This window comes from Arachis hypogaea, chromosome 5 (genome assembly GCF_003086295.3).
Source record: "Arachis hypogaea cultivar Tifrunner chromosome 5, arahy.Tifrunner.gnm2.J5K5, whole genome shotgun sequence".
Taxonomy (NCBI): Eukaryota; Viridiplantae; Streptophyta; class Magnoliopsida; order Fabales; family Fabaceae; genus Arachis; species Arachis hypogaea.
This window is the reverse complement of record NC_092040.1, coordinates 52,812,642-52,836,371: the sequence shown is the minus strand read 5'-3', so window position 1 is coordinate 52,836,371 and position 23,730 is coordinate 52,812,642. Positions and strand designations below refer to the sequence as shown.

At 34.6% G+C, this 23,730-nt stretch overlaps 1 protein-coding gene across 1 annotated transcript; it reads right to left on the bottom strand.

The window, feature by feature from the left end:
- Nucleotides 1-16,313: 16,313 nt before the first annotated feature.
- LOC140173205 (uncharacterized) lies at nt 16,314-22,068 on the bottom strand. The gene is made up of 7 exons (XM_072195964.1): nt 21,859-22,068; nt 21,550-21,643; nt 21,304-21,363; nt 20,759-21,197; nt 19,718-20,640; nt 18,519-19,598; nt 16,314-17,989 (listed from the first exon to the last, which is right to left on the bottom strand). Exons 1-7 carry the CDS (start codon nt 22,066-22,068, stop codon nt 16,314-16,316), a joined length of 4,482 nt encoding a protein of 1,493 aa, XP_072052065.1.
- Nucleotides 22,069-23,730: the final 1,662 nt, after the last annotated feature.

The window sequence follows — 23,730 nt, the reverse complement described above, 5'->3', positions numbered from 1 at the left end:
ATTAACTATTACATTGTACTTTTTATGGAAGATCTGAGAATGTAAATGGTGGGCTTCCTTTGCAAATGAAAGAGCCTAGCAAATACCTTTGAACTTGGTTCAGCTACTTGGGTACAAAGTGCACGCATGAAATAGGCCACCGACAACTGATGCTCAATGGCATTTTTATTGGCACCGTCTCAACAAATATCTCCTATTTAAGAGGAATTGCCTCGAATAAGTAATTTATACATCAATAGTAAACAACAGTTTGCAAATAATAAAGGTTACCATGATAGTTATTGCTTCTGACAAACATTGAATGCAGTCCCTAAGATCGCCAGTTCCACACATCATTAGTGTCTTTCCCTTTCTAACCAGAGTTTGTGCCTTTTGAAAACAAGTATCTGGTGTGATGTATTTATCATTCAGGAGGATATGTATAATTTTCCTTTGCATTTTCTGACAGAATTCTGGATATTTATGATAAAATAACGCATATGCTTGAAGTTCCTAAAGCAAACAATCACAAAAGGTGCAAAAGCATTACATACATAGCAGCAAAAAATGATGAAATTCTATGCAAAGGAAATATCTGCTATGATACTGAACCTGCTCCAGGATGATGATGATGTTCCTCTTGGAAAACTCAGTGGAAGATGACAGCAGAGATTACAAGGTAAGAGAATCAACTCCCTCATCTACCTGCTTAGCTTGTTTACATTCTATCTGCATGACCATATTAAAACTCTGAGTCAAAAGAAGTAAACATAAACAGAAAACTGATAAATACTTGAAACTAAATGCTTTGAAACAACACCAGCAACCAAAGCTCCAATACAGGAATAGGAGTTGGCAGAGCCTGAAACAGATTCTTGACAGTGGACCAGTTTGTAAGGATCTTAATCACTTTCTTTCGGAACTTAAGACTGTTGACTTTATAAAGATGATTTAAGAGATCAGCACTTGTTTCATAAGTCAATATTGCAAACTCTCAGATCTCGTTCCGTCAAAGAAGCACAATAACCTTTAATACAGGTCCAGGATTCTTTGCAACACAGGTTTAGAACCTTATTCGTCCTATGAATCTTTTAAAAACCAACGGCTAAGCATCCAAAATCCAAACTATTTCGAAAACGAATAGTTAATTATCCAGAAATCCAAAATTCATTTTTCTTATAAAAAAATCTTAAAAATTTCCTAGACTGTAAGAATGACCAACTTGTTCCAAGCATAGATTCATTAAGTCTATGCTGAACCAGCTTGATTTTTCATAATTTACTAAACCTCAATCAGAAACCAATTAGAAACTAATCACAAGCTTAGGCCTATCACATAATCAATCACGGCCTCCAGCCCAAACAATTCAATCAACACCCAATTCACCACAATCCACTCAATCAGTCACAAACACAAGTAATAAAGTTCAAACACAATCAAGAGCAATTCCAGCAAGTATGGCAATTAACAGTTAAACAGAAATATTCATAGGCATACCAAATACAATATATACACCCAAACAATGTCAGATAGTTGCGTATGATGCATGCCTGTCCTACTGGCCATGAACTCATGTGTCGGTTACTTTGCCAGAACCTGACACATCCGGTAGCTAACCCAAATATCGTCCTCTTGAAAACCGATGGGCAATACACCACCATTATCCCCACCTGGTGAGTGGTACACCACCACAATACTCACTATTGCAAGAAGTACACTACCACGATCCTCGTAAGATTTTCAATTGGAAAAACCCGTGGGCTGTAAATAACCACGATCCCCGCAAACACTTTCACAACCCGTGGGTGGTAAACAACCATGATCCCTGTGTCCATCGCGACATTGGACAAGCAGTAAACCACCACGATTCATGCTAGGTCAAAGCTCACATTCAAAACCACAATCTTTTAAAATCTTGACACGGAGCAAGTGCGACTAACCCACAACTCTTGTGTATTACCCAAGCGTCTCAAATACTAATCCGGAGCAAGTGAGACAAACCACAACCCTTGCGTACTGCCCAGGTGTTTGAATCATTAATCCGGAGCAAGTGGGACGAACTACAATCCTTACGTACTGCCCAGGTCTTTCAAATATCAAAATCTTTCTTTAAAAACAATTCAAATCCATTTCTCTTTCATAAAACTCCTTTTCTTAATGAATCAAACTCAAAACAAAATTCTTTTCTTAATAAATCGAACTCAAATCATAATTCCTTCTCAATAAATTAACTCAAAACATAATACTTTACTTAATAAATCAAACTGAAAATACAACTACTTTCCGTATAAATCGAAATCAAATAATGATTCTTAAAGCAAATTTTCTTCTAGATAACACTTCGAATAAAATCTCAGTTTTATAAAAATTTCAGCAACATCTCTAAAATTTGAACTTTGTCACCCTTCAAGAGTCCCAACAATTAAACCAAACACTTCTTGGTCATTCAAATCATTTCCAATAAATCATTATCTCAACAACTCCAACTCAACTCAATGAAATCAACAATAACCCAAAATTCGAACAACCAATCCAATAAATCACAATAATTCAACCTCAATTATCAATACACAATCAAACGCTCAATAATCATTATACCACAATTTAGAAACCAATTTAATCAATCAATAAATCAATTATTTATTCAAAACAAATCAGTTCAATCCATAAGACTCATATAATCATCCAAAATATATTATTTGCATTAATATTGATTTATAACCATTCTTGAGAATAAAATAAATTTAAGGAAAGCCCCTACCTCAACTCGTCGAAACCCTCAAAACCAAATGTGTCAAAACCCCTTTTACTTTCAGTTCATAGCGGCGGAAAAAATTCCGATCGCTCCTGCAGCAGCAACAACCATTGAACACAGCATGCAAGTACTATAGCTCAACCCTAAGACATCAACGTTGCGAAATCCTCAATAACTCATAACAGAAATAACAACGGTAAGGGTTTCTGGACAAGAAAAATCACCATACTTAGAGCAGAACCCAAGAATGGAGTAACAACGGCTCCCGTAGCGACTTCCGGCGACGTCATCAGCGGCGAAGGAAACCACCACCAACAACGCCAGCACAGAACAGGTCTGACGGCGGCACACGGAAGCTCCGGCGACGGCTCCTGCTCCCTTCTCTGTCGCGTTCTGCTCCTCGGTGACAGCCCTTCATCGACGGCAACAATGAAGACCCTGATGACGGCGCATGCAGTTCGGCGATGGCCCAGCAACCACGACAGCGAACACCCTACAGCTCCATAGATGGCAATGCAGGCAATGGCAGAGACGAGCTTCGCGATCGCGTCATCTCCCTCTCGGCCTTGCTCCCTCTCGCAATCCCTCTCTCTTCTCCACGACAGGCCTCTTTACCGGCGTCGTCTTCCCCGCTCCTCTCTTCCTCTCTTTCCTTCTTCTTTCCAACTCCTGCGTTCTCTCTTTCCTTCCCTTTCTGTCGTGTGGGTGTGTTAGGGTGAAAGGGGTGGTCGCTAGGGTTATGGTGGAGTGTTAAGGTTAGGGTTTTTGAAAGGTACAAGAATGGTTTTATAATTTCTAATAAAAATAGAGTAACATAGGAATTTAAAATGACTAAATATCATTTTTGTCCCTAACGTTTGGAATAAGTTTTAAAGTTGTCTCTAACATTTCAATCATTCTATTTAAGTCCTTAATGTTTTAAAACTAGTGTTAAACCTATACGATGCACATGCTTATATTTAAATTTGACATGTTAAATCGAAAATAATATTTTATAATAATAAATTTTTCGAGTTTAGTATAACATTATCATCTTCATTATATAATAAATGTAGTGAATATGTTGTTTTTATCTTTATTCAAAATAAAATACAAATGGATAAGTTTGAAGTCTATAATATTCTTGAACCATAAGGGTTGAGTCATGAAAAAATAAGAACATATATAACTGTAATAATAGCATGTCAATTTTACACTAAACTTTATATCAAAATGCTAATAAAAATTTATCGACAACCTAGTATCTTACTAACTTTATTAGAAAAGCAATTGGCATATATAATGTTGTGCTCCATGTTATACATTTCATCTCAAATCTGAAAGCAAAGTTATAGATAAATTCATTATATCTACAATAAATATTTGGACAAAAGTGTAAATCATAACATGCTATTAAAATGAAAATAATATTATCCTTACCTGAATATTATTAAAAACTTCTTTGAACATGACATTTGTTGTTGATAACTTTGAATTGCCGTTTTCGTCAAGAATTAAAACCTTGAAACCTATGCAACTCTTAACTCTTGATAAAGCAACATAAAATTTTCTATGGGTGAATGATAAATCACTATTTTATGGTTTATATTGTGTTTAATTGTGTGGTTTTATCATGATCATTACCCACTTATTCATTAATTTAGCATGCATTTATATTTCCTTCCGGAAATTATTACATGGTTGGAAACTGCTTCCTAGAGACTTTTTAATTATGCATTTTAGTTCTCCTTTATCCCATTCGATGCCGTGATCTATGTGTTAAGTGTTTCAAGCATTATAGGGCATGGATGAGTTGGAGATTGGAAAGGAAGCTAGCAAAAATGGAAGGAACACAAGAAATTGAGGAGATAATCAGCGAGAAGTGACGCGGCCGCATGGCTCACGCATTCGCGCGAAAGAGGAGAAATCGCAGTGACGCGGCCGCATGGCTCACGCGACCGCGCGGAATGGAAAAGCACAAGTGATGCAGAGGCGTAGACGACGCGAACGCGTGGCAGGGAAAAACGCGAATGACGCGTCCGCATGGATGACGCGATCGCGTGATGTGTGCGATCTGCATAATCTGCAGATTCCGTTGGGGGCGATTTTGGGCCCTGTTTTAACCCAGTTCTCGGCCCAGAACAGCAGACTAGAGGCAGAGAACATGCAGAAACCAGAGACAACATTCATTCTATACAGTTTTAGTTTTAGATCTAGTTTTTACTCCTCTTTTAGGTTTTTCTCTCTACACATTGATAGTTTTTAGGATTTGATTTTTCTACCACTTTTTGCATTGGGATACTGAGAAGAGTTATTACCTCATCAAGACTTCGTCATTCTAGTTCGTTTTCTTTACTTGGCTTTGCTCTTCCATGTCCTTTGCTTTATTAATTTTACCATTGGAATATTATTAGGATTTATTTAATACAAGGATTACTTTTATTTTTATTTGATTATTTTGATTTTTATTTACAATATCTTTCTTTAATTCCTTTTCATATGTTATGAATTTTACATTCACAATGAGCGAGTAGTTCCCTAACTTGATGGGGAGTTGATTGAAAGGAACCCTTGAGTTGGAAAGCTTAAAGGAAAGATTATAATTGGGTTTATTATTGGCTTGTCCTCTATTCACTAATACCAATCCCTTTTTATTAAGTGGATTGCAACTTGTGAACGGACATAACATTCTAATTTGTTTGACTTTCCCTTACCTAGTAAGAGATAACTAAACAGGATAACCTTTAATTATCAATTAATCTAGAGAGTAATCCAACTATAACGGGACTTCCAACTAATCAACTCCCAGTCAAGGCTTTTATTTACATTATTCAAATTCTCCAATTTTATTTCCTGTTTACTCAACTCAAACCTTTTTGAAAACATCTGATTAATAAAATAGCACACTTTTCTGCAACTCGTTGGGAGACGACCCGGGATTCATACTCCCAGTATTTAAAATTTAAATTTCTGTGACACCTTTCTAAATTGACAAGTGGATTTCTGGTGAGTTAAGAACTATACTTGCAACGTATATATTTTAATAATTTTTAATTCACCAATTTCCACCGCATAAATTTTTGGCGCCGTTGCTGGGGAGTTGCAACAGTGTGTTGATTTATTGATTGGTATTTATTTTTATTGCAATTTTTTCTTTTCATTCTATCACTATGAACTGTACGTTTTTTTCGTTAAATGACGCGTTCGCTTCCTGATCCAAGCTTGCCAGCATTTGACCCTGAAATTGAAAGAACTCTTTCACATATAAGGCGAGCTAGGCGTAGGCGACTCCTCTTTGAGGACGAACCTGAACCGTCATCTAAGGAAGAAACAAACCCCCTTTCTACTGATCCAGTTCATTTACGTGCAGGTGACATGGCAGCGCCCAGAAGAGTCACTATCCAGGAGGAAGGAGCTCCTGATTTTACGCTCCAACCATTCCAGGCACACCACCCAGCAATAGCTATAGATTTTGAAATAAAGTCTTCGCTACTCAACTTGATGCCCAAATTTCATGGCTTACCTGCTCAAGAGCCTATCAAGCATCTTAGGGATTTCCAAACCGCTTGTTCTACTGTTAAGCGTGATGGCGCTGATGAAATCTCTATTCTATTAAAAGCCTTCCCATTTTCTCTGGAGGAAAAGGCAAGAGAGTGGTACTACACTCAACCCAGAGAAACTGTTTCCAACTGGGATACACTTAGGAGAGAATTTCTGGATAAATTCTTTCCAGCTGAAGTTGCCGATAAGCTGAGGAAGGACATGTCTATGATCGTTCAGGATGAATCTGAGACTCTCTATGAATACTTGGAACGCTTCAATACACTTCGAGATGCATGTCCCCATCATATGATTGACAAGATAGTTTTGCTCGGTTACTTTACACAGGGTTTGAGATCTCAATATAGGACCACACTGGAAGGTGCTTGCAATGGTTCTATAAAAAAGTACAAGACTACGGACGAAGCATGGCAATTGATCAGAGACTTAGCTGACTCTACTAGGAATCATAGGCAGAGACAAAGTCGGTCAAGAGCTATTGCGGAGGTATCCACTAATACAGAGACTAATGCTATAGCCCAGAGTCTATGTGAAATGACTAACTTGCTGAAGCAGATGCAACTGAATCAACAATAACCTCAGCAAGTTCAGCCTTCCCCACAACAGCACAGCCAGCAGTTAGTTTCACAAAGAGTGTGCGGAATCTGTGCAGATTACAGTTACTATATCGATGAGTGTCTGCAGCTCCAACCAGAAGACAACACTGTAGCAGCCACTCACAACTTTCATGACTGCCCCAATCAAGGGTACAATCAAGGTGGCAACTATAACCAAGGATGGCAGGATAACTTTAACCAAGGCTGGAGAGACAATTCTAACCAGGGTTGGAGGACAATTCTAACAGAGGAGGCAGAGATAACAATGGAAATCAGAGGTGGAATAACAATAACAATTTCAGGCAGCAGAATCAGACTCAATCCTACAGAGCACCTCATTTAAGACAACCTCAAGCCTCTCAGCAAACTTCTCAGACAACTTGCCTCTCTTCATCTCCTAATGATGAATTACTACAAGCCATTGATCGGAGACAACAGGCTATGGAGAATAATATGAATGTTTTGACTTCTACTTTACAAACTCTTGTCTCAGAGATTGGATCAATGAACAACTCCAACAACCAGTCCTCAAGCTCTAGTGGACTCCCCTCTCAACCATTACCCAACCCAAAGGGTGGTATTAATGCCATCACCCTAAGGTCTTAAACCACACTGCAGGAGAGAAATCAGGAGGAGCCAAGCCCACCAAAACACGCCTCAGCTGAAGGGGTAGTAGAATTAGAAGATGTTGAAGAGGAAGAGGATATACAGGACATAGCTGAGAAAGAAGAAGCTCAACCACAGGAGGAAGCACCAAAAGACGCAGACACTGCAGAAAACACCACTCCCATTCCATTTCCACAACTTGCAAGGAAGCCCAAGAAGTAGTTGGAACCTGACCACAAAATGGTAGAAATCTTCAAAAAGGTTGAGGTAACTGTTCCCCTTTTTGATGTCATTCAACAGGTACCTAAATATGCAAAGTTTCTAAAAGATTTGTGCATACATAAAGACAAAATTAATGAATTAGAAACTATTCCTTTAGGAAGCTCTATATCTGCTTTAATGGGAAATTTACCTGAAAAATGTAGTGACCCAGGTCCTTGTATAGTTAGTTGTACAATTGGAGGTGTAGTAATTTATGATTGCATGTGTGATTTGGGAGCATGTGTTAGTATAATGCCTTTATTTGTATATGATGTTTTAAGGCTCCCTCCCTTAAAAAGGTCGGCAGCTCATTTTGTGTTGGCAGATAAAAGCATTATTACAGTAGCTGGAGTTGCTGAAGATGTTTTGGTGAACATTAAAGGGCTCACATTTCCCACTGATTTCTATATCTTGGAGATGCCCAATAATGACTCAGATAAGTCATCATCAATCCTACTTGGCAGACCATTCCTGAAGACATCAAGATTCAAATTAGATGCTTTTTCAGGAACATATTCTTTTGAAATAGATGGCCGAATAGTAATCTTCAATTTGAATGGAGTCACAAACAACCCTCCAGAAGATCATTCTATCTTCCAGTGTGATACCATAGATGAAACTGTAGCTTAAATTCACCAGGAAGAGCTAAAAGAAAAGTACACAGAACAAAGTCCAAGTGTAGGGACTCTATTAACTAACAATAAGGATACTTCGGTATTTTCACAAGCTTCATATTTAGACTGGCTTTTCATCCCATATCTATTCTTTAAAATATATATTCTTCATATAATCATATTCAAATTTTGTTTGATGCCTTGAATCCTCCGAAAGCAATCAGCACTGCCACAAATTTACTAATTACTATCAAGGAAAAAGTATCCAGTTTATAACACCCAATATAAATATTAAAGTAATTAAGGGAAAGATTGTAACGAGTAATAATAACATGAAAATGGAGAAGTATGACCTTCTGAAAAAAAAAAAACAGAAACCTCACGAGAGTATGAAGGCTAACATCAGCCAAGAAGCCAGGTCTTCAAGCCTGATGGAAGTTACATTACAGAAAATGTTCCTGTAACGTAAAAGTAAAATGTAAAACTTCTACAGTTAGTTATTCATAAATATGTTCCTGGAGCAGCAACCATAACTAAGTTGGAGCTCCCCAAAAAATTTAAATATATTCAGACCTCAAAAGCTGAACAATAACATTCAGTACAAATACCTTACAGCCTTGGAGTGATAGCACTTCAAATAATACCAACATATTTCATAAATTGTTTGTCTGCACGTTCAATTGTAAAAACATCTCCTGGGATCTCCTTTGGGACCATGAACACAAAATGATCTAAATCAATAGAGGAGAATGCTTGGTCGAATGGATTTCTGCTGGCTAGAACTGATACACTTCTTAGAAGAACCTCAAATTTCATTGGGATATGCAAAGCATTTCGCTGCTGTGGTTGAAGTTCAACAATCACATTAGAAGGAAGAACTAAACAACTGTATGCCACAAATAAGTACTACATGACTTAAGACGTCAAAGAAGAGAAATTTCTCAAGTATAAAAAGCAAATCAAATTTCAAGTCAACTAGTCTGCAATTTCACATTCCTGGAAAATTAAGATCTTGCATACAGAATAGCAGAAGTGTTCTCAACTGAAGCATCCTAGCCCATCAACTATGATGAAAGAAGTCCAAAAAAATAATAACTACAAGTAAAAGGGATGCAACTATAGCTGTTGACTGGGCAGCTACCAAAGTAAGCAAAAGCACATTATCATTTATGAAACGCAAATATCTTTAAAGGATTGATAACCACTGCCAGTATATGAGGCAAAATATCTTCAAAGGATTGATAACTACCATCAATAGATTGAAAATGCACAAATTAACACAAGAGCAGAGCAAAAATAGAAGATATAAAACAGCACCGATACCTAATCGAGTAAGCAACTTCATTGACATTTTTCTCCGGACAAACTCCCATTTAAGATTAATAAAATCAGTGAGTAAACCAGATTCCAAGACTTCAGAAGGAAGACAGTGCCGACACCTCATTTTTGAGAAAATGCATGTGGCATCAATATTGTTCAAATCTGACTCCTTCCTGTTCAGTATACCAGATGGATTGGAAATAAAACTTCATCCACACTTTGAACAACTACTGACTTGCTGGAAGCAAAGGAAGCGCACCATTTATATTCTCAGCTCTTCCATAAAAAGTACAATGTAATAGTTAATTTCTCAGAGGATCTTAGGGAACTTGAGAGCCTTGAAATGATAAAACCAGTTGCTAAGGGAGCTTTGCTATTTGATTCTACAATTACATCATAGAACTTGGAAGAATGTTATCTTAGTCCATAGAAAATATTGCAATAGCTAGAGAGCACTCTTCAGGTTTGACTTTGTCACATCATGTATCTTGTACTTTGAGTCAAATCTATTTGGTGAATTAGTGGTATTCTGTTATCCACAAGTCCATTCACCAGTTTTTTCTCATTTTTTTTAATTTAAAATTTTTAATATTTTAAATGTACTAATTTTAATTTTATTTTTTTACATATCATTTAACTACAAGTACTTTTATCAAAATTTTTAAAATTTTAGTTTTAATTATATAATTTTTTATAATAATTTAATATTAGTAATTTTATAATACATAAATATGTTATTATAAAAAAAGAATTATATGATTGATTCGACATATTTTTTCATTAAAAAAATATTTTTAACAAGAAATCAAGAATTAAAATACACATTTTTTCGGTTCTTATGAAACACACGTTTTCGTTGTGTGTAAATGGGCTTAGATTGAAAGCACTTCAAGCATCCTAACTACCATCTCCGACCTTTTCAGTCTAGACGAAAGAGGTCGGAGATGGTAGTGGGGATGCTTGAAATATCTTCATGTCAATTCCAAGATGGTGGTTAGGGGTACCTGCTAGAAAATAAATATTATATAAAAGCATTTGTATTTAAATAACATGTGAAAAAATAGAATTGAAATTAATGGATTCAAAGATATTGAGAATTTTGAATTTGTATTTAAATAACATGTGAAAAAAATTGGTGAAGGGACTAGTTTGATACACGACATTCAATTTCAGGGACCGAAATGAGTCATTTAACACAAAGTGAGGGACTAATTTGGTACATCTACAATGATGACATAATGGATGACATGTGAACGAATACTGTTACGACATGTGGCACAAATAAACACGTGGCCAAATAGTACTGTGACACGTGGCACAACCATCCACGTCAGCATGTCATGTGTCATTGGTCAATACATCATCATACTATTACATGTGGCCAAATAATGGAGTAACACGTGTCACTAACAGCCTATGCCATCATGCCATGTCATCACGCCGTTAATAGAAAATTAGTCAAGGACTAACCTGGTGCATTTTTGTCAATCTCGAAGACGTAATTAGTGCAATTAAAATTTCAGAGACGATTTTAGTGCAAGATGTCAATCTCAAGGACTATTTTAGGGTTTAACTATCCAACTTACTCTTTATACACTTGATAGAACTTACCAAGCTCTAAATCTGCTTTGCAATATAAAACCAACAAGTTTTTATGAATAGTATTTATACTCCTTGCTGATAGTAAGAATGGTCTTTTCTTATGTGTAATTAATGCATATGTATGACTTTCATGAAATCTGTTAACTATAAATTTTCCTTCAGTTCTTTTAAAAGCTATTAAACCATTGCACCCTTCTCTTATTAATTTTCTACTAGTGGAATACCCGGGCTACGCCCGGACTAAATATTAATCTATTATAAAAATTTAGTTTTACTTATATGTTGATACTAAGAATTATACTTTCGTAAGATTTAAAGTTTTTAATATAATAATTATTTGTACAATTTATAAGACTGTTTTATTATCGCTTATATAGACTATAATAAATAGCTTTATAGGTATTTATCTAAAGTTTATGTAAAAACTGAAATTAAAAGGTATTTATTTATAGTATATCAGAATTATTTATACAATATATAAGATTGTTTTATTTTTGTTTGTACAGAGTAAATAATTAAAAACTGAATTTTTTTTTTACATTTTAGTCAAACAGACAAAATTAATGTAGTGAAACTTTTTTTTATATTAATAGATCCTATTGTATAGTCTAAATTACTCGCGGTTGGTGTGTTTAATACTTTTAATGGTATTTATCTAAAGTTTATCTAAAAAAGAGATTCATATATTTTAATGGAAACAAATTGCACGATCATAATATCAAAAAAAAATTAAGTGATTAAACTTTTTTGATATATTGATATATAATTCGGTTAATAAAAATATTTAAAAGGTAACCTTTAAAACAATTTTTATTAGCATTCTTTAATACGACGTTAGAATCACTTTTACGATTCGTGCCTTGTTTAAAAAAAAATATATACATAAAAGGCATTTTATTAAAAATTGCTTAGATTAAAAAACCATTCACAATAATATGTTCCTGCTGTCTAATGTTTTCATTAACGTTTTTTTAATTTTTGAAGAGAATTAGACACCATAATAATTTTAATGAGATATATATAAAAGAATAAAGGTTATCATGTCTAGTTAAATATGTAAAATAAATAAAGTATAATCGTACATGAGTAAAATATATTCCCAAAATTATATATATTTTTTATGTTAAATTAAATTGTGAGACAGATTTTTATGAAACGTAGTTATCTAAATACTTATCAAATATTTAGCAATATTCAATTAAAAAATTGTAATTATAACGTGAAATAATTATTTATAATTCTCTATGTCGCATCTCATTTATAGAATATAAATTTATGTTTTATAAATAAAATTATTGTTAGATATATAGGGTTTTTTCATTGTGTAAACATGAATATGTTATATTAATCTTAAAAAATATATTAGGTTCAATTACAAATAGTTATGGATAAATAAACAATAGAAAAAATAAAAAATGCAACTTATATGTTTGAATGATAAATTTTCTTAAATGGTAATTTTTAGAGTATACTTTAACAAATTAAATTAATAATTAACTAAACGCGTATACGAATAATGTTTTATAATTTTTAAGTATAATTTGAATAACAGATGTTATCATTTTGAGTCATAAATAAATATTTTTAAGCATATATTTATTTTTCAAAAAATTGATACTATCATGTACTTTAACAGATTGTGTTTTATTTTAAAACAGGTTAAATTTGTACTATTTAATAAGCGCATTAGAAATACTTTTACAATTTGTACCTTGTTAAAACAAATGTCTACATAAAAAAGTATATATACAATAGTGTCTATTTATATAAAAAAGTTCCACTACATTAATTTTGATCTGTATGACTAAAATGTAAAAATTTTTTAAACTTGATTATGCTCGGTGGATTTATATAATATAAGTATTATATATTACATTACCATTTAGAAAGAAATGGAAAGGCGTTAAAGATGATTTATATTAAAAATAATATACCCGTTATCTATCCTATAATTATAATTATGTGATCTCATTAAATAGTTGCCCACTTCACATAGAGTGAGACATTTGAATTCTTATCTATTCATTAAATTTGAATTTATTGCAACCCGCCCGCCCCCACCAACTACAACAGTCTTCTTCTCCAAATATTTCACAAAACATATCAATCTAATAATCTTAAAAAAAAAAAAACCATGGGCATCAGAAAACCAAAAGCAAGGGAAAAAGGGTACTGGCACCACTTGCTTCTGGCTGCCAGGTTCAATTTGTCTGGTGTTGTAGCTTAACTCACTGTTGCTTCACACAGTTAATATTGGGGGCACAAATTTTTTAGGATCTAGTTAATCTATAGATGACGATTTCTATGGCTGTTGGAATATGATTGAATCCTTCCGTCGAATCCATTACTGCTCCAGTCTTCGTGAAACGTCTAGATCGGGATCAGGTACTATGTCTTCAAGTATAAACATATTAAATATTAGAAATATAATTTTCGATTGTTTAACTGCTGATTTTAAATCTACTACAACTGAATACATTTAAATAATTTCTTATATGAAATACATAATGGGATTGTATTTGGCGTTGATAGCTGACATTTCTTGGTGCGGTGACAGTGTTTAAGAAAATCAGAAGCTTTGTTACTTTTTTATGCATCAAGAATTGCAATCTCCTGCGTTAGCGTTTCCATGTGGGATGACCGCGCTTTGAGAAGGTTGGTGGAAGGTAGCCGAATGGGTAGGGACTTTAATTTCCAAGAGAAGCTCGCTCCATCCGCTCTTTGGGGCAAAGGTCGCCGAAATGGGTAGAATCCGATTCAAAAAGATTTGGTTCGAGATGTATGTAAGTATACCACGGCCATCTGATACATATAGTACATGTAATTTTGCTAGTAGTTAAATCATATATTTCTAGCTGGAAACTTCATGGTAGTTTGCTATTAGATATAATTCCTAATTAATGAATAAGACCATTTAAGCATACAGACACATCGAAAGTAACTATGTCTGTGTTAAGGATTACATTTTTTTCTTATCTAGTCTTCTTTGATATTAGCTAGTATGATAACTATAACTTCGAATACAATCTCCCAACCATGATGGCATTTGAATTGGTTGTTTCTGCGGGTTCCATAAGAATATATATACTTGAATTCAAGCTTAATTGGTTTATAACTTTAACTTAGTTCATCATTTGTCTGTTATTATTCATATATTGACATGTATTTAGGTGCTCCTTGATTATCATGTTTTTATCCAATTGGGTATACTCAATCAAATCTTGTAATAAACTACAACTGCTAACTATGGAACAGTGGATCAAGCTGAATGTAAAAATTGCTAACTATGGCTGTGGTAGGTTTCTGAAAGCAAAGGACTTTGACATTGAGAAGACTATTCAAATGTGGGAAGACATGTTAAGGTGGAGAAAAGAATATGGAACTGATACCATCCTTCAGGTTAATGCTATGACTTTATGAATCTAAAAAACTTAGTAAAAGTTTCAACTTTCAATGGATGCTTCAAAGTGTTGGAGATTAATTACTTCAGTCCTGCCAATTTTTTTTCTCTTTTTCGAAGGTGTCGGTTAAATATTCCCGGGTTTCTGTTAAGGGAGGATAGAATTAATTTATATAAGGGAAGAGTAAAAACACTTAAAAAAATAACTTATTTGCTACACTGTTATATTTAAAATATTTCTTACAATTATCTAATCTTGGGTTGTTGTGAACCTTAGTATAAATGTTTGACTTATATATATCATCTTAGTATAAATGTTTGACTTCAATAAATATCATCTTTATAGTTGGTACAAAATGAATACAGGATAACACTCACTGAATCTGTGAATCTGAATCATATATTGATTCATGAATTGAAGGGATTGACCTCTCTAGAGTAGATGATAGACGGATTCTTAAATGAGTACATAAAAGTGGGTACTAATTTTATTCAAGATACTCACCCATTCACAGATCCCACCTACTTTTATGACAGAAAACTTGTGCTATAGAACAATTTTTTCGGTTGATGAAGTAAAATAGGTTACTGTAAGTTTTTACTGTTATACAGATTCATATACTCTTTGTATGATTTGTATATTTTAGCATTAGCATGGATTCTTTGCTTGGTTGGAAGCTATTTCCTAATTGTTCATGAATTTTCACAGTATGTGCAGCTTATCTATTATGGAATTCCTTTGCATTTAGTAGTGTTGCAACCCATGGCTGCTGATTAATGTAGTAGAATAATATTTTGCTCTTATCTAGTCTTATTTGATATTATCTAGTATGAAAACTATCACTTTGAACAAAATCTTTCAACTATGTTGGCATTTGAATTGAATGTTTGTGTGGGTTCCATAAGTTTTTTTTTTTAAATTTAAGCACGACTGATTTATAACTTTAGCTTAGTATTTGTTGAATAATCATGTCTTCTATTTTACTGAATATAACATGTATTTTGGGTGCTCCCTAATTATGATATTTTGATCCAATTGGGTACACTGCCACAAATCTTATAATACACTACAAATGATAACTATGGGAAGGTGGATCAAGCTATTTAATTGGAAGCTATTTCCTAAATATTCAAGGATTTCCGTGGTATGTATTTGGACATCAAGTCTAATTATTTTCCTAATCAAAGGGATGGTACAATGAAATTAAATTTGTTCTATAGAGGTATATAAATTAGATTGCACAGATCCAACTGTCATTAGTTTGTTATACTGAAATTGTGTCGGTAGCTAACTGAGAGTTATACAGGGTCTCGATGGGCATTATTTGTAACACTACTCATTTGTTTGACTTTAGGGTGGGGCTATAATGAGGACATCAGATTGCATATCACCCCAATAAACCTTCTAGCTGGACAATAAAGGTAATATAGTTCCTATAATGCAAAACATATTTTTCAGAATAGTTTTACTTTGGTTAAATCCTGCCAAAGGCACTGATTGTATACTGGTTTAGTTCTCTACACCTAAAATGGCTTTTTAAGAAAATTGTAACATGAAACAACAACTTAGTTGGTAGGAGCAAGTACCTCGTTTGTGTAACCAATGACTGCTGGATCTTTTCCTGGAATACTTGTAATGTTCAACATATGTTTCTGAATACTTCTTTGAAAACGACATTCTCTGTTTCTTTCTTTTGATCATCATCATGACACAACAAAATCTTGAGTCCTTCCTTATTTGTCACCCTGGAGATAGCAACATAGAGCTGGCCATGTGTGAATACGGGTTTCTTCAATATTAACCCAACCTTTGATAATGACTGACCTTGGCTCTTGTTTATAGTCATCGCGTATGAAACCATAATAGGAAATTGTCTCCGTTGGAATTTGAATGGTATTCGATGGTCAGAAGGACTTAGTGTCATCCTTGGTATAAACACTTTCTGCCCCTTATTCTTGCCCGCACACGTTCGTGCTTCAATTATGTGTTTTCCAAGTTTAGTAACAACCAATCGTGTTCCATTGCACAATCCTGCGGAGTGGTCAATGTTTCTTAACAGCATAATTGGTGTTCCAACTTTTAGTGTTAACTCATGGTTAGGGACACCTGAGCACTTGATTGTGTTTAGGAGTTCAGGAGTGTGTATTGAAGCCAATAAATCGTTATTAGGCTCTGTGGGACATGCCTTATCAGAGCTCAAATATGTTTGCGCTTCAGCCGGATTTAAACTCATCATGTAGTTGTTGATCTCATCAACTAACTGTAGTGTTGGTGCAAGGATAGCTCGATCTTCAATCTGTTGGTCAATATTTCTTCCTGAAAAGCTTTCAGGATAAGTTACTCTACATATTGCTTCAATTGGGTCTACCCAATCGGAAACCAATATGTCATCGGGAATGACAACCTTTTCACCTGTATTCGATCGTGACCCTTGGCTGCCATCACCAATACTGAGTATCCAATCAGCAAATTCTTTCAACTCAGATGACCTTGAATTTAAATCACTTGATTTTAAGCGCATGTTCTTTGAAAGTGTCAAAAGCTTGCAGTCATCCCACAAGTATGATGAGTTGATAGTGGCATTGACTATTTCTTGCCTAGACCCTTTCGGGATGACTGGAAGTATTTGGCGAAAATCTCCCCCAAAAACAATTGTCTTGCCTCCAAATGGCTGCTCCAAGCTATCTTTGTTATTGAACCTTAATATGTCACGCATGGTCCTATCAAGAGCTTCAATACAGAATCTATTTACCATAGGTGCCTCATCCCAAATTATCAACTTTGTCTTAATCAAAAGCTCAGCTAGTGCACTCCCTTGCTTAATATTGCATGTTGAGAATTCATCTATGTTAAGCGGTATTGCGAAACGTGAGTGAGCTGTCCTGCCTCCAGGCAACAAAAGTGATGCTATCCCGCTAGATGCAACTGTTAGAACAATATGTGATCTAGACCTCAATGCAGAAGCTAGTGTCTTCCAAACAAATGTTTTTCCTGTCCCACCGTACCCATAAAGGAAAAATACTCCACCTTTGCCGGTTTGAACTGCAGTGATGACTTTGTTATATACTTCTTTTTGTTCATCAGTTAATAGTCCTAAGTAGGTTACATGCTCTGCAGCTAGTTTTTGCCGATCATATCTGAGTTCATCGCAAATTAACCTATTCATGCCATTGGGATACAATAAATTGTTACATTGGTTTGTATCTGGCATTGGCATTGGTGGAAAATCTTTCAGACTTTTGTTGTATTTGTTAAGTATATTCTCAATCTCCATTAGGGTCAAATCTTTGATCTCGGCCTCTGTGAGGATTAACTCTGTGTACATAATAGCAACATATATGTCAAATCATGTATATGATTAAGAAAAAATTGTTAACTCAAATCGTAAACACTTGCAAAACCTTGCTTCAAACAATTGGTCAAATTTTTTGAAATTTTATTTTCTTTAATAAAGTGAATCTAATAAAATGAGTCCAAATCACTAATAAATCTAATACCATGTCTATTAAATCTTATTTTCATATCCTCTTTATTCATACTATTTATTATTAATTATGAAGTTATATGTTTAAGCAAGCCATAGCTAGTTGTACATAAATTGATATACACTTGTATTTTAAAATTTCTACCAATAAATATGTAGCTGTTAATTCTTATGTCATAATTAATCACACTATTCTTATAATGCCACAAAGTTTATATATACCTTGATTATCGAGTAGTCTCCTCTGTCTATGAAGTATGTCATCACATAATAAAGTCCATGTTTCTTCCCATACATGTTCGGGTCTGTCCATTGAATTGGAAAATAACAATGTAGCAAAAAGATTCCTCAAGTATGTACCTGAGCCCCAATAACTTGCTTCCACTATTGCTTCAACATATTCCTTATCATCATCTAAAAGACCACGTGCATAACATGCATCTTTGAATGATGAGTATACAACACCGTCTATAGTTCGAATGTCTTCATAGCAAGTTGGTCCCCTAACGCAATTGAGTAGTAGCCTTAGGTAATATCTCTCACCAGATCCAGGAGGCACAAAGAAGATTCTTCCAATTACAGCATGGCTCTTCCGAGGCAACCACACCCTTTCCTTTGCCTTCCACACAAAATGTGTAGGAAATTCTGCAAAAGTGAGCGACCTTGCTTCTGAGTAGATCTTGTTGGCTTGAAACCAACCGAGAAACATAGACTCCTTAACAGATGCTTCTCGGATCACATCATCGAGCTTTTCATTATCTTTAAAGATCAAGTTTTGTTCATCGGGTAAGTGAAATCCTAGACGAACAACCGAGGGATCCCTGTAGTGTATGTTGTAACCAAAGATCCTCCAAGCAGCTTCACACGGAGAAATATACCTGCAATCATAGTACATACTGACTTCATCATAGTCATCCATGTTCTCTTTGTCTGCAGCACTTTTATAAAATGAAGCCGTTACACGGTCATGACCTTTGTTCACATATTTGAACAAATACTTAATAGATCTTGACTGGTTACACCACTCAACATTAATATGGGCACCATATCTCATGAGTAGAAACCTATTGTGTGGTACAACATAACGATTGTCAAGATCGACTCCTGATTTGTTGATAGTCTTTCCATCTTCTCTTCGTCGGTATACCGGGTACCCATCATCGTCGATAGTAGTATTCTCAACAAACTTCTTAGGGAAGTGTCGAATGCATTTAGAATTTTCCATACATGGTGAATCTTTCCTTGCCACTCCACATGGACCGTGCATCATGTGCTTTTCGACTGCATCAAAGTATTCCGGGTCTATCTTTTTATCGGGTATCTCAGCTGATATAATCTTATCAATATCTTCGGCAGTGGGAAATTTGTCATCCTTGTGTAAGAATAGTAGAATGTGTGCATGTGGTAACCCACGTTTCTGGAATTCGATTGTGTATACCACTGCAAGATTCATAATGAAAAATTCAAATCCATGACAAATAGACTATCATACATAAAACATTACAGCTATTGCTATTGGAAACTTGAACCATGACATAATTGGTTTTGATTGGACATACCTGCAGCAACTCTACCAAAAACTTTGTTTGCTCGTACATCTTTAATTAGTGTATCTAATTTTGCCTTGAAAACCCTACAAATAATGTCGGGTCGATCTTGTGGATTCAGCTCTCTATTGTTCAAAAAGTCTTCAACCTCAGGCCACTTCGGATTGCACGTGAAGGTTATGAAGAGGTCTGGATAACCAACAACCTTACATATTGCCATTGCATCCTGATAGTTTTGTATCATGTATCTTGGTCCACCTGTGAATGACGAAGGCAATATTATACGCTTGCCACATGATGACGGCGTTGTTTCTCCATTCAGTACTGCTTCCTTTACTCCCTTGTACATCTCACACCTTAATTTCTCTTGGTCACTGCGTATGTAGTTTAGCCTTGATGACTCAATCATGGAGTACCCATCAACCAAAAACTGTTGAAAGAGTCTTCTTGAGTATAACAGTGGAGATCCGTCGGCTAGTCTTTCTTGTATACGAAAAGCAAAAAATTCTCTCATCGACACCTCCTGTCGTCCTTTACCACGGTTATGGTGTCTTTTGTTTAGCGGTATATCTTCCTTGTATCCATCCTCGCCATAAGGAAATAGCAGGGGATATTGTAATCCCAGATATGCTGGATTGAGTTGATTAATCCTTTGTAATCTTCCGCTCTGTGTCTCCACAACAATGTCTCTGTCTGTCTTGTCAATGTCAAAATCACCGACAATCAATGCAGCAACCTCATCTGTTGATGGTAAGTTATATCTTCTACCATCCTTTCCCCTTTTTCCCAATAGTCTAAGTTTAATTGTTGAATTTGATTCTTTGCCCATTGAATCCCTAACCATGCGGAATGCCTTCACCAACACATTCTTTTCATCCAGCATCTTCTTAAGATCTCTTACAATGTCTTCATCTATGTTTTTGTTATCTTCACCCCTGCATGTTTTAAATAATGTCAAGTTTTTTAAACAACGCTCAATTATATAAGGTTAATTAGTTTGATCTAAACCCTTGAAAATATTTTAAGTAAAATAAAAAGGTTATAGATACTTGCCTGATAGCTGACATCCGGTTGTGCACCTCATTTTGTGAATCAACTATGTATAATTGGGCAAATTTCGCATTATTCCCTTCTGGTGGAATTAGGCTACCTATTAGATGGTAGTTTTCGCCACAAAGAATGAATGTAGGTGGACCTCTAGAAGTATTTATACCGCGGTCTATTTTGGCACCCATTGAAGTGAATTGAAACATGCTATTATATGACCTGATGTTATCACGAAAATGCTTGCTCTTGGGGTTATTATTGAACAACAACTCATACAAAACTTTTGGTGCTTCTGGTAGGTGTGGCAGTTGGACTTGACCTCCTTTACAACACATCGTAAATTTTGGTTGGTCTGTGTTATAACTTTTGTTTATCCTTTCATCGTACCAAAAAAGGGCAAAGCAGTGTTCGCATATATACATTGCATCTCCCATGTGCAAATACTCTAAAATTTCAATATTAACATGAACGGAAAAATCCATTAATTACATGCATAAATATAATTTGCAGTTTTAATAATAAATTGATCCTTTGAATATCTCTCAACATACCCTTGCTTGCCTGCTCCTTACAACTGGCAACTCTAGCATCCCTTGTTGAAGCCCTTCCACCTATGTCATGCATTGGAAGATCATTTCATTATTAGAACGGCTTTGACAAAATTTAATATATATTATTAAATATCTTTCCCTAATTCTGATGTATATTGCTAAGAATGGCTTAAATTTTGTAGTTAAGTGAACTTGTAAACTATTCAGTTTTTGGATAGTGAAATTCATAGCCATTTAATATCGTACCTTTGTTATTTTCTTGTCGATGTATGACAGTGATTCCTATTTTGCGAGTCCTTGACTGCTCTGCATCCATTTTACAATGGGGCAAAAAGCGGTTCTTCATTATTTATAAACGGATATGACAAAAATATCTAACACATATAATAAACTAATCTTGGTTGATATTGAGTTTAGGACCATACATCAATGCTTAAGTGTCATATATTCTATATCTATTTAGTATTTAGGGGGTTTAAATTCTCTGGTTGTAACTTTTAAACCTCATATATGAATTTAGTAGTTTTCATGATTTTGAAGTTTTATTCCACAAACAAAGATTAAGGCGTAGGCCTTATAGTTTCGCATATTAATGTAGGCAAATGCAGATCGGACATATTGAGCGGAGTCGTTGAAGCTGGCAACTTGGGTAGAGTTAAAGGGCACAGAGTTAATATCTCCAAGGGCTTCGAGATTTACATATAGACATATGCTAATGCGGTAAGATTGACCATTTAAGCATATATTTCTAGCTGGAAACTTCATGGTAGTTTGCTATTAGATATAATTCCTAATTAATGAATAAGACCATTTAAGCATACAAACACATCGACAGTAACTATGTCTGTGTTAAGGATTACATTTTTTTCTTATCTAGTCTTCTTTGATATTAGCTAGTATGATAACTATAACTTCGAATACAATCTCCCAACCATGATGGCATTTGAATTGGTTGTTTCTGCGGGTTCCATAAGAATATATATACTTGAATTTAAGCTTAATTGGTTTATAACTTTAACTTAGTTCATCATTTATTTATTATTATACATATATTCACATGTATTTAGGTGCTCCTTGATTATCATGTTTTGATCCAATTGGGTATACTCAATCAAATCTTGTAATAAACTACAACTGCTAACTATGGAACAGTGGATCAAGCTGAATGTAAAAATTGCTAACTATGGCTGTGGTAGGTTTCTGAAAGCAAAGGACTTTGACATTGAGAAGACTATTCAAATGTGGGAAGACATGTTAAGGTGGAGAAAAGAATATGGAACTGATACCATCCTTCAGGTTAATGCTATGACTTTATGAATCTAGAAAACTTAGTAAAAGTTTCAACTTTCAATGGATGCTTCAAAGTGTTGGAGATTAATTACTTCAGTCCTGCCAATTTTTTTTCTCTTTTTCGAAGGTGTCGGTTAAATATTCCCGGGTTTCTGTTAAGGGAGGATAGAATTAATTTATATAAGGGAGGAGTAAAAACACTTAAAAAAATAACTTATTTGCTACACTGTTATATTTAAAATATTTCTTACAATTATCTAATCTTGGGTTGTTGTGAACCTTAGTATAAATGTTTGACTTATATATATCATCTTAGTATAAATGTTTGACTTCAATAAATATCATCTTTAAAGTTGGTACAAAATGAATACAGGATAACACTCACTGACTCTGTGAATCTGAATCATATATTGATTCATGAATTGAAGGGATTGACCTCTCTAGAGTAGATGATAGACGGATTCTTAAATGAGTACATAAAAGTGGGTACTAATTTTATTCAAGATACTCACCCATTCACAGATCCCACCTACTTTTATGACAGAAAACTTGTGCTATAGAACAATTTTTTCGGTTGATGAAGTAAAATAGGTTACTGTAAGTTTTTACTGTTATACAGATTCATATACTCTTTGTATGATTTGTATATTTTAGCATTAGCATGGATTCTGTGCTTGGTTGGAAGCTATTTCCTAATTGTTCATGAATTTTCACAGTATGTGCAGCTTATCTATTGTGGAATTTCTTTGCGTTTAGTAGTGTTGCAACCCATGGCTGCTGATTAATGTAGTAGAATAATATTTTGATCTTATCTAGTCTTATTTGATATTATCTAGTATGAAAACTATCACTTTGAACAAAATCTTTCAACTATGTTGGCATTTGAATTGAATGTTTGTGTGGGTTCCATAAGTTTTTTTTTTTTAATTTAAGCACGACTGATTTATAACTTTAGCTTAGTATTTGTTGAATAATCATGTCTTCTATTTTACTGAATATAACATGTATTTTGGGTGCTCCCTAATTATGATATTTTGATCCAGTTGGGTACACTGCCACAAATCTTATAATACACTACAAATGATAACTATGAGAAGGTGGATCAAGCTATTTAATTGGAAGCTATTTCCTAAATAT